Source organism: Alosa pseudoharengus, unplaced genomic scaffold (assembly GCF_046254945.1).
Source record: "Alosa pseudoharengus isolate Yale_2024_CS ecotype anadromous, Long Island Sound unplaced genomic scaffold, YU_APseudo_1.1 YU_APseudo_1.1_scf_12, whole genome shotgun sequence".
NCBI lineage: Eukaryota > Metazoa > Chordata > Actinopteri > Clupeiformes > Clupeidae > Alosa > Alosa pseudoharengus.
Window position 1 is genome coordinate 3,323,456 of NW_027468587.1, and position 12,007 is coordinate 3,335,462.

General features: G+C 44.8%; 1 protein-coding gene across 1 annotated transcript; it reads right to left on the reverse strand.

The window, feature by feature from the left end:
• Nucleotides 1–450: 450 nt before the first annotated feature.
• slc50a1 (solute carrier family 50 member 1) lies at nucleotides 451–12,007 on the reverse strand. The gene is made up of 6 exons (XM_076279774.1): nucleotides 11,804–12,007; nucleotides 11,298–11,375; nucleotides 10,457–10,580; nucleotides 9,640–9,801; nucleotides 6,709–6,828; nucleotides 451–4,601 (listed from the first exon to the last, which is right to left on the reverse strand). Exons 1-6 carry the CDS (start codon nucleotides 11,869–11,871, stop codon nucleotides 4,494–4,496), a joined length of 660 nt encoding a protein of 219 aa, XP_076135889.1. The 5' UTR covers nucleotides 11,872–12,007; the 3' UTR covers nucleotides 451–4,493.

Consider the following 12,007-nt stretch of genomic DNA (forward strand, 5'->3'; position numbering starts at 1 on the left):
GCAAAATGATTGAACATCACAGCTGACAGCTGCACCTGTGGCTGATTTCTTACCAATAATCAGAGCAGACCCCTCCCACCCTCTCTCCCTCCTTCTCTCTCTCCACCCCTCCCTCTCTTTGTCTGTCTCTCTCCCTCCCTCTCTGCGTCTCTGTGTTGTGTCTGGCCAAAGGCTCGGTTTCTGATCACAGGAAGTGATGCGGGCACAGCGGCACACTGAGAAACAGCACAAAGACTGTTCCCACCGCTCTCACACACGCACTTGCTCAGAAGTTGCGTGTGCGCAGCGCACACACTCAGCACACACATGGACACACACACACACACAGCGCACACATGGACACACACACACACTCAGCGCACACATGGACACACACACACACTCTCACTCAGCGCACACATGGACACACACACACTCTCACACTCAGCGCACACATGGACACACACACACAAATCATTGGCTCAAGCCTTTGAGACTGTCCAACACTATGCTTTCATCTCGCTCCATCTCCCTTAGCAAACATAACTCATGAAGACCTCAGAAATGAATAGCATATAAAATGTATTATCGTTTCAACCACAGATATCTCCTCACACACCCTAGCACATGGCAGAGTTCAATAGAATATACCACATCACACAAAAATACCTCTGAAGATGCAATGGAGGAAGCCTTTAAAAGGAAAAAGTCGAAGTATGCAGAACTGGTAACAGTGGACAAGGGAATAAGGCTGGCAAGCACACAAATGACCAGTGAAGATAGGTGTTTGAGGTTTCGCAAAGTAAACCACTTCGACAAGATTTTGGTTTTTGAGGACATTTACTGAAAATGGCTGTAAAGGAGTTGTAAATGGCTGTAAAGGTGGCTGCTGTAAAGGCAAGACAATGGCTGAGTTACTCAGAGACTACTTGGGATCATGTTATGACATGAATCGACTCAGAGATGTGCGAAATCTTGTTGCTGTGTGTTTCTGGAGTGGTACTCCCAGGTGTTTCCGTTTGTAATGTGCCCCATTCCACCATGAATGTCTATAGCGGGGTTGGTTTGGGACATCAGACACCACGGTTGAGTCTTCTGAAGGTGTGTGGACCTAATTCAATGAAACACTGATGCTTGATAACCCTGGTGGTGATGTGCTTTATTTGTTCTGTTTTGGTTCTTTGGTTAGGCATTCAGGCTACTGGTAGTCCATGTTGTGCCATGTCTTTACCGATCCTGGGTACAACATGTGGCATGTTTGCAACTGCTGTCAGCAATTTGCATATTGTTGTATTTCACACCCTGTTATGTATTTAGATAGGCTTGGTTGTTGATGGGTACAACTCCAACACAGAAAAAGTTCCATGAAATAGTTTGAAATAGTGAAATAGTCTGTGTCCTTTTTGCTCAACTATATGTGGGTTTACAAGATTTGCAGATTGTCACATTCTGTTTTTTTATTAGCATTTTACACAACGTCATCACTTGTCCTGCGTTGGGGTTGTACGTAAGACCTGCAGCGTGTTTGCGACTGCCACAAGCCAGTTGTGCATTGCTGTTGAATCTCACATCATGCTATATTATGTGAAATAGGCTTGGATGTTGTTGCTCGGTCACTGTGGGAACGCCCCTAACTATAGCAATGTTTAGTTATTTAGCTAAGCCAACAACACAGATATACATTGTGCCCAACACAGCTCAATGTAAATTGAGATGTATCTAAAAGTCTCAGCACACTTGGAGCAGCAAGACGTAAAGCAGGTCTGTATCTTCCACACCATTGCCATGACGACTGGAATAAAGTAAGCCATGGGCCACCCGCTGGATGATTGAATGAAACACCAAACGCATTGTGCTGGCTATTAAATAACATGGGAGTAGCCTAAATACCTGACAGATTAGCCAACTTTACAGTATGCCATTTTTACAAGTCCACTCAGAGGCTGATTATTTTACATTATATACTTTATCGTATATGTCTTTGGGGGCTTTTTGTGTAGGACAGAGAAGAGACTGATGGGAGTGGGAGAGTGTGGGGGGAGATGGGAAATCCCCCAGGTTCCTGTGGGCACTAGGATTTGAGGTGCGGGCACTGTAGACAGTTGTGCCACAGTGCCCCTCTGGGAGAGGCTGAATTTTCTTTCCTAACGTCTACTTTCCTAAACTAATCAACTTCACCTTTACCCTCCGGCCTTACGTACCCTCACCGCTGTTCTGCAATTGAACATAGAAACACTGTTTTCACATGTCTGTTACATCTCTCACAGCTGTTCTGCAATTGAACATAGAAACACTGTTTTCACATGTCTGTTACATCATTTCAGGGACAGTCAAGACAGTGACACTCTCTTGGCGTACTAATCATATTACTTTTGAACTGACACTAGTCACAAAATACTGAAATGCATCCTTGAACACACAAAATTCAGTCTGCTTTTCTATCCGATGCCATTTTCTTTTAGATTTCACCCATTGTTTTGTAGGTGCTATCGTTCGTACAGTTAATAGCAGTGAGCTACATTTAGGTTTGCAGAAAACACTGTGGTGCAGCTTTTTCTCGACCGTGTAGTGGGCTGGATGGAGACCGGGTCTGGCCCGTATGCAGGCCGGATATGGCCCGTGGGACGCATGTTGCCCAGGTCTGATGTAGAGGATGACCGTGCATGCGGACTACAGATAAAGCTTACACGCCCTAGCCAGTGAGGACAATGTGTCCTTTTCACGTGGGAAAGCCGACACTTATCTCATGCAGCTATTGCAACGGAGACTCGGGGCAAGGCAAGGGCAGTGATACCTGAGGTTCTAGTTTTTTTTTAATTAAATCACATGCAGGAGTGTTATCGCCTAAAACAGCATCAGATTCTAGCACTCCCTCCAGAATCCTCTAGAAGGTATTTATGTAGAGCTTTAGAAGCTATTTATGTAGAGCATGTGGCTTGCTCCATAGACCACTAGTCATCTGCACCTACTGTAGTCCGTTAAAACAGACTGAAGACAGACAACAGATAGCCCCAGACTTGACCCTGAGCCATCATGTGCAAAAGTGACCAACTGATGAAGGCAAACATAACACAGGATTTAGAGTGAAGTGAGTCCAAACGACTGACAAGAGTCCCCAGACAGTGTAATGTGATCTCTCAAGTCACTCATGAATAATAGTCATTTATAGTTATAAAAAAAACAATCCCTTTAATTTATCAAAATCGGCAGTGGCACTACGCTAACCTGACTCCATTGACAGTGGTCACTTGTTTCTGGACACACAGAAGTTTCAGTCACTCATCAGTCCATGTACACTGGCTCTTTGTCATAAAGACAACTGTGCCTTGGTGGGCACAGCGACCCCTATGCATAAGAAGAGCTTCTTCCCCTTTCTACAAGGGTCAAGTAAAGGTCACATAGAGGTCAGAGGGCAGCTGGCCAACTATCCGATAGCTCTGGTACTGGTGGGTCCTCTCTTGATGTACTGTACATGGCAGTGTAGGAGAGATGACATGCTAACGTCAGGAACACCCCAGCACACCCCAGCACATGAATCAGACAAAGAGCTGTCTGTGTGTAAGGAATGTGGGGACACAGATTGTAGGGAGGAATGTGGGGACACAGATTGTAGGGAGGAATGTGGGGACACAGATTGTAGGAAGGAACGGAATGTGTAGAGAAAAGAACACCCAATAGAGCTATGCATTGTTAACAGGTCATAGGTGACTTCACAAAGAAATCTTCCAAGGCCAAAATTGTAAGGCCTCAAAATGGCATTCAGAAAATCACTTCTTATCTTGTTTTTCTACATGCGCTAAAATGCACATGTGTTGATGTAGAGATGCAGTCTTTCTTAATTATGGAAGGGGACATGATGGAAATGATTGAAAATGTGAAATAATTGGAATCAATGGAAATGATTAAAGATAAGTTAAAAAAACAACAAAACATTGTATTAAAAAAAGAAAATGTGGCAACTAAACTCTCATAATATAGAATACTGATAAAGGGACTAAGGGAAAGCATGAACTACATGTTGCAAACACGTCTGAGGTCAAAAGAGTGGATAAGTAAAAGGTACCAGAAAATAACCCCCGGACAACCCAGCATTCTCTAACAGATAAGTTGAGTCATTCCTCGCTTTAAAGTGCAATGAACTGAAACCTTGCAGGTGGGGACGCTTTAGGACGCTTGTCCCACTGCCACTTGGGACAGAACCGCTCCCCTCCCTCTCGTGAGCTTCGGACGTCAAACACGTCTTTTGCTCAAGATGGGAGCCGTTCTTTGAGAGCCACACAGGCCTTTTATATAATGTACAGTATATAATAGACCAGCCCACACGGCTCAACCCTTTTCAGCTATTCTACGAGAGTCTGACATCTGTAATTATACCTGTCTATGACAGACTGAACTGTAGTCTCCTCAGAGAAGGAGAGAGCTTCAAGAGAAGCAGGAGAGCGGAGGCGGTTTCTAAGAGCACACAGGAGAAAGTTCCAGGAAGAGGGCACTTGGTGGAGGGTCCAGGGCTCCGTTTATACGGAGACAGGCTTGTAGGGGGGCTTGCCCTCACTTTCCGATCCCAAACTCCAGAAGAGGAAGAAGCGAATGAGGCTGGTGACGATGCCTGGTGTGTTGGGGACCTGCGACACACAGGGGAAGGATTAGAGGTGAGCGAACTGGACAGAGCAAGGGGGAAAGATTTTAGGTGAGCACAACTTAGACTGCATGGGAGGGGAAGGGTTTAACATCTAACAGAAGACAGAGGACACATTTGAGATAGGCACATCTAACAGAGCAGGGGGGACATATTTCAGATGAACACACCTAACAGTGCAGGGGGGACGGATTTAAGATGAACACAGCACATCAAAGATAGAAAGGTTTATACCGGTCAGACGTGCACATCCATTCCCACATTGACCCAGGAGAATGCGCTCCCTACCCCACAGCACACAACACAAGGGACCCTCATCCTGTGCACGTGCTCTCTCTGAATATTCATGACTGTGCTGGTACGTGCCGCACACGTTCTCAGTAGATCTCACCTTTAAGCAAAACCATGTCAGCACAGACTGGTTACAGACGACAGCTCTGAAAACGCTTTTCACATATGGGGTCCTAATTTAGATGGCTGAATAAGTGAAGATTCACCGTGTCACATGTCACACGGCAGACGACGCATGACAGAAAAAAACAGGCAAACGACCAGATTTGATCTCAGCTGACGCACTACGGAGCCTTACATGGGTATGATGGGGTAACCTGGCAACCTGCATTATGAAAACAACTCCTGCGAAAGCCCGTAGGACCACTAAAGTGCACAGGAAGTTCTCATTATGTGACTAACTTCCATTCAGAAAAGCCGAGCCAAGGCCTGCTCGGCCCTCATGGCGGCCGGACACACAATAGGGCCAAACACTGTGCTCTTGGGTAACGACTTCCGCCGCCTGGCAGGGAGATGGATTTAGAGTGAGAACCAGCAGGTGAGAGAGAGAGGGGAGAGAGTTAGGCATGAATAAAACATTCATTCACCCTCTCCTCTCATGGAAAAAGCCAATTTTACTGTTCTCAAAGAGGTGTAATTAAGGCTGGGTGCCGTACTGAACTTCCAATACGTTTGTGGCACCGACTGAAAAGCTCTGAATATCAAGTATCGAAAGAATACCTTTTTTAAACGTGTGATGCCTTGTGTCTTGTGTTCTGATCACCGATACCCTGTGCCCTTAAAGGTTGTATCAGTGATTTCAGGCCCAAAAAAGGCCCAAACATAAATGATCACATTCATCTGATCTTTCCTAACGATCCGCTAGCTGCCTGCCCCATAAGCAGGCCGTCAAAAAACGCGTCTCTGTAGGCAGCCTAGGCTCCGAGATCTGTACACAAAAACAATTGCTACCAACAAGAGTTGGCAACCCCTCAAAGGCAAAATAAAGTGTTTCGACCAATAACCGACGAGATGCACGTTTAGAAGAGTTTTAATTGCACGGGAGGGAGGGGGAGGGAGTAGCGAGCTAGCTCTCTGTTTTGTTTGAACATCATCAGAAGCGACGTATCCCCGCTATCGCTGATACAACCTTTAAGCCCTCATCAAAATGAGTTCATTTTAGCAAACCCTGTAGAAATCCTGGCTGCATGAAACAGTAACAGTACTCATCAGTGTATCAGGGCTTAAAGCAAGGAAAATGTTTGTGCCTTAAGTTTTTAAGGTTTCAAAGCTGTCATATATAGAACTTTTTTGAAACCTTCAATGGCCCGGTCCATTCTTAGGTTCCAGCACAGTGCTTATTGTTTTGATCAGTGTGATTGCCATCAGACCCCTCTCTCTTTCTCTCTCTCTCTCTCTATCTCTCTCTCTCTCTATCTCTCTGTCTCTCTCTCTCTCGGTCTTTCTCTCTCTCGGTCTCTCTCTCTTTCTCTCGGTCTCTCTCTCTCTCAGTCTGTCTGTCTCTCTCTCTCTCTCGGTCTCTCTCTCTCTCTATCTCTCTGTCTCTCTCTCTCTCGGTCTCTCTCTCTCTCGGTCTCTCTCTCTTTCTCTCGGTCTCTCTCTCTCTCGGTCTGTCTGTCTCTCTCTCTCTCTCGGTCTCTCTCTCTCTCTATCTCTCTGTCTCTCTCTCTCTCGGTCTCTCTCTCTCTCTCTCGGTCTGTCTGTTTCTCTCTCTCTCTCTCTCTCGGTCTCTCTCTCTCTCTCTCGGTCTGTCTCTCTCTCTCTCTCTCTCTTTCTCTCGCTCTCTCTCTCTCTGCTCTCACCATGATGTAGAAGTCCTGCAGCTGCATGCCGTAGAGTGTCCACGCAGTGGATGTGAGGAAGGTGGCCACGGTCAGAGGAAAGGACAGGCACTCCACCGAACGACTGCGGATGATCTCCAGCTGACAGAGACAGAGAGACGAGAGAGAGAATATTATTCATCCCCATTCTTCCTCTGCATTTGACCAATCTGTTGGTAACACACACACACACACACACACACACACACACACACACACACACACACACACACACACACACACACACACACACACACACACACACACACACACACACACACACACACACACACACACACACACACACACACACACACACACAAGCCATTGCTGCCACATGGCTGAAGCACCAATAGGTCAAATTTCTATGAATAAAAACGATCTATTCTGTTATTCCGAGATTACATTATCTTATAGAATGCAGGAATATTACATATGCTGCGCTCAATGAAACATAATTCCCTGAAGTGTAAACATAATCTACCTTGAATGAAAATATGTGGTTATGTAACATCAACTGTGTGATCAACAACATAACTTACACAAAACGCACAATCTAATCAGAATGAGAATACAGCGTTATGTAATATATTCACACAGCTCAATAAGGAGAGCTTCCTACGCTTGTACCAAATCTAATTTAAAAAGAGTTACTAAGAATTGTAACTTAAGTGTTATGCGCTATAGAGGTGGCACAACTGTGAGGGGCATCTGGGTGTGGGAGGGGCATCTGGGTGTGGGAGGGGAACACCTCGATAGCCTGTCTGCTCTTCCGCTCCTGAGAATCCAGTGGAGGTCAAAGGTCGGACAGAGGAGAAGAGCATACAGGCCTGGTCACCTGATCAGCTGAAAAGGGTTAACCTCACTCTAATGACACTCTTATACACTGTTCTATGATTGAGGCGTACACAACAGCTCCAAAGATCTTACTTTGCATAAGCCCCTCTCCAAACACACACACACACACACACACACACACACACACACACACACACACACACACACACACACACACACACACACACACACACACACACACAGTGAGAGTGTATGAGTGTGAGGGGAGAAACACGACAAAAACAAAGAGAATGTTTGTGTGTGAAACAAAGAGCGAGAAAGAGAGAGAGAGAGAGAGAGAGAGAGAGAGAGAAAGAGAGAGAGAGAGAGAGAGAAAGAGAGAGAGAGAGAGATAGAGAGATAGAGAGAGAGAGAGAGAGAGAGAGAGAGAGAGAGATAGAGAGACAGAGAGAGAGAGAGATAGAGAGAGAGAGAGATAGAGAGAGATAGAGAGAGAGATAGAGAGAGAGAGAGAGAGAGAGAGAGAGAGAGAGATAAACACATACACACACAACAAAGAAGTTATTTGTCACCTCAGCGGAGTTTGGTAATGACCCCTTCAGTGTGTGTTGTGTGAAAGAGCAAGAGTGGAAACATGCTACAGGTCTTAAACACTACCACACACACACACACACACACACACACACACACACTGGCGATGGTGGCAGAGGGGGGAGGGAAGGAGGGGGTGGCAGTCGGAGAGACAGCACACAGGACACAAACAGGAAGAGGAGAGACGGAGTGGAGGAAGAGAACTCAGACGGATGGATAAGAGTAGACCTTGGCAGCGCAGCACAGCGCACACACACGGGGACAGATGCTGGCTCCCTAACACGGAGACGTATCTGAAGAGGTAAACAGGAAAGCACTGAGATGAGGCAGCCCCGCTTCAGTCAGATAGCTGTGGTATGTGGAGGAAATCTATAGACTGCAGTGTGGCAGCACAGGGAGGGGTTGACACAAGGTCACATACACGGGACAGGCCCGCAGGTTCACAGCCCAGCAACTCAGCTCTTGTTGGAACTGGGGGGGGGGGGGGGGGACACTGTATTCTATTCCAGTCATGACTTCACCCTGTATATTAAGGATCTTGGCTTTACTGTATTATATTCGTCATGACTTCACTAGAGGCTTCAGTGCTTACACAGACTAGTGCAGTGCCCGTTCAAACATGCTATTCCTGTAGAAAACCCAAGCCCTTTTAAAATAGGATGATAGGGAAAAACATCATTCCAGCTAAGCATTCAATAATGAATACTGAATATTATGTTATAATACATGATAATAAATGTGCAGTAAGCAGAATTTAAGGATGGCTGCATGTGACATTTTTCAAGGATCAAAATGACATAAGCCTAACAGATGTTTTAAGTTAAGGCTATATGTTCAGCCTATTGAATAACTTGCTGATAGAGAAGACAAATTATTTTGCGGAATGATGCATCTGAAATTTGCAACAATGTGACTCAAAAACAATCTCTGGTGACATCACGCTCTGTCTGCCACTCGTCTGTATAGCTTATGTTTAGCCAATTGAACAACTTGAATAACAAACCATTTTGTGGAATGATGCATCATCTTATGAAATTACTATAGCCTGTAAGTGACATCACACTTTGTCTGCCACCCGTTGTCTGTAGCCGGTCGTGCTTTGCATGTGTGGCATTCGGAAACGTCCTTGAATTTGTGACCATTATCGCTCGTTACCATTTGGGACCTTACAGTTGGAATTGTCGTTTGTTTATTCAAAGTCTTAAGACAATCCAAAGTAGTCTGGGCTATTCAAAGTGTCCATTTATTGCACATCGTTTTCACGTTGTTTGTATATTCACTGCAAACCCGTGTTTGCGGATTTTGATATGTGTGTGTGCAAAATCCACAGAATCATTTTATGCAAGCAAACCGCATACATCCAAACATGACTTTCTACCCGAGCTGTGCACTGATTCATGCTGCCAAAACGTCAGCCCTCTCTGTTTCTGGTCCTGCGCTGAGCTACGCTGTGTGTGTGTGTTTTCTGTTCTCTCTCTCTTTGCTGAAGACTGTGTGTGTGTGTGTGTGTGTGTGTGTGTTTACCAGGTCAGCCAGTGGAGACAGGTACATGCTGATGGTGAAGACGCTGCACACTAGGCCTAGCTGGGAGAGCTGGACGTCGCCCTGGGAGACGATCACACTGAAGTATCCCCAGCCCAAGCCCAGCGTACACACCATCACCAGGGTCTGCTGCAACGCTCGTCTCTGAAACACACACACACACACACACACCACACACACACAGTAAACGGAGAGATATGGATTGTGGGTTGTGATGGCCTCAAGCCAGAAGCAAAAACAATCCTTGAAATGCACTGCAGCCCAAAAGACCTACAGGGTGAGGATAATCAAAGACCACTACAAGGCCTGTCTAAGGTTCACAACAGAGATCAACTAAGGCACCAAAACAGATTTTTCAATTATTTGCAGGGGTGGACATAAGTCTACAGGAAATGATAAACCCAGTGGGAAGGCAGTGAAACCCTATGTATGGTAGGCCTACTGTTGCTCACCCTCTGTTGTTTAAAATGTGTTATATAAAATTACCTTGAACAATTATGTGTGTTCATACCCTTTTCACCTCCACATATTTACATTGGAATCATTTGAAATTAGTATTTTTCTGAAGAATTGCATGCTTTCTCCCACAGATCTCACAAATTTGAGTATACATGAAGTCCACCTAGGGATGCCTTCAAAGAGTTATGCTGCAAACAGTTATTAGGATATTTGCTGCTGTGTATTGGCAAGACAGTTCAGATCCTAGTGCAGAGAGAATCTGATGAACAATGAGCCACCATCAAGCCCTGTTGAATAGCTGAGCTGCGTGTGTTTGTTGAGTAAAGTTTGTAGTGCTCACTCTCTCTTTGGTGTAGTGGCAGTAAGCCAGTATGTAGAGAGTCTGCAGACAGGCCCCAATTGTGTTCACAATGATCAATGTGCCGTCTTTCTTCAGAAGGCCATAATACAGCCATCCTAGGTTACTGGAAAACAAATACACACACAGACACACAATCATCTGATTGAGAAATATTAATATTGGGAAATCAGAGTAATAATGAGTCAATTAGGGCAGCCGTGGCCTGCTGGTTAGCACTTCGGACTTGTAACCGGAGGGCTGCCGGTTCGAACCCCGACCAGTAGGCACGGCTGAAGTGCCCTTGAGCAAGGCACCCAACCGCTGTTGTTGCAGGCAGCTAACTGCGCCGGGATTAGTGTGTGCTTCACCTCACTGTGTGTTCACTGTGTGCCGAGTGTGTTTCACTAATAAAGGCAGAGACCAAATTTCCCTCACAGGATTAAAAGAGTATATATACTATATACGTATTGCCTGGTGATGGGGATCTGTATTTTGCAGATTCAATTCCTTGTTGTATACATGGACAACTTTATTGATTTAATGCCTTTTCTGCTAGGTAGGTCAAGGTATTGCAAAATAAAAATTATATATTTTCTTCATTTATCCTTCAGTGTTGCCCTTCGATGTTGTAATCATGCATCAGGTTTCTTCTGTCTGCCCTCTATGATATGAGAACACAGATCCCTGGAGGTCTTTATGATATTCTTATGAAGAGTGTCATCTTGTTCTTTTGCACTTTCACAAACTAGCCAAAACATTGGATGATAGTTGGCTCAATGCTATACTTGTACATAGTTGGCTGGATCCAAAAAAAATTAAATAATAATAAAGAAATACTTACTTTAGGCAAGTGGTAAGGAAAGGGAGGAATTGGATTTTATCGGCACTTTGTGTTGCCCTCATCTTTTTCAGATCGGTCCTGCAGACAACCCAAAACATACATAAAGTTGAGTTGATGTGGTTGACTATCATTTAAAGGTATTGATACGGCAGGTTGATGGAGGACGGTTGATGTGGTCAAATTATATTTCATGTACACCTGACACAGCCATGAAGTAGGCTAATTATTTTGCTCAGAAACTTCATAATTTAGCTTTCTAGGTAACCTAACTCGACTACTAATGACAAGCTGGTCCTAGCCTACTAATGATGATAGTGGTGGTAGTTGGTTATGTATGAGCACTTCACGAGCCATCGTGAACATACATTTACAAAAATGAAAGTGACTAAATGCATGCATGCTATAACACGCATGAAATGAAATGTACACAAAATTAAGCGGCCGTGTTGTTGGTGTTGGTGCTGCTGCTGCTGGTGGTGTAGGCATGCATGCATGCATTTACTCACAGTCCAGTCGAGAACATCCCGACCGTAAACACGATACACGCACATGACAGAAGCTGCAAAAACTCCATAGAATGAAAAACAAATTAAGTTGATTTGCTATCTAAATAATTTCTAGAATTTATGAGATGTCTTAAACCATAAATAAACCACAACGTATAAGAATCCAAGTACAAAAAAGTACAACGCTGACGTTTACACCTCCCC

What these genes read in the sequence shown, in the direction of transcription:
- slc50a1 (XM_076279774.1), bottom strand. Translation starts at nt 11,871, where the DNA reads ATGGAGTTTTTGCAGCTTCTGTCATGTGCGTGTATCGTGTTTACGGTC. An exon ending in GGGATGTTCTCGACTGGACT is followed by an intron (nt 11,376 to 11,803) that starts GTGAGTAAATGC and finishes GGTTGTCTGCAG; the next exon opens with GACCGATCTGAAAAAGATGA. An exon ending in TTCCTTACCACTTGCCTAAA is followed by an intron (nt 10,581 to 11,297) that starts GTAAGTATTTCT and finishes TTTGTTTTCCAG; the next exon opens with TAACCTAGGATGGCTGTATT.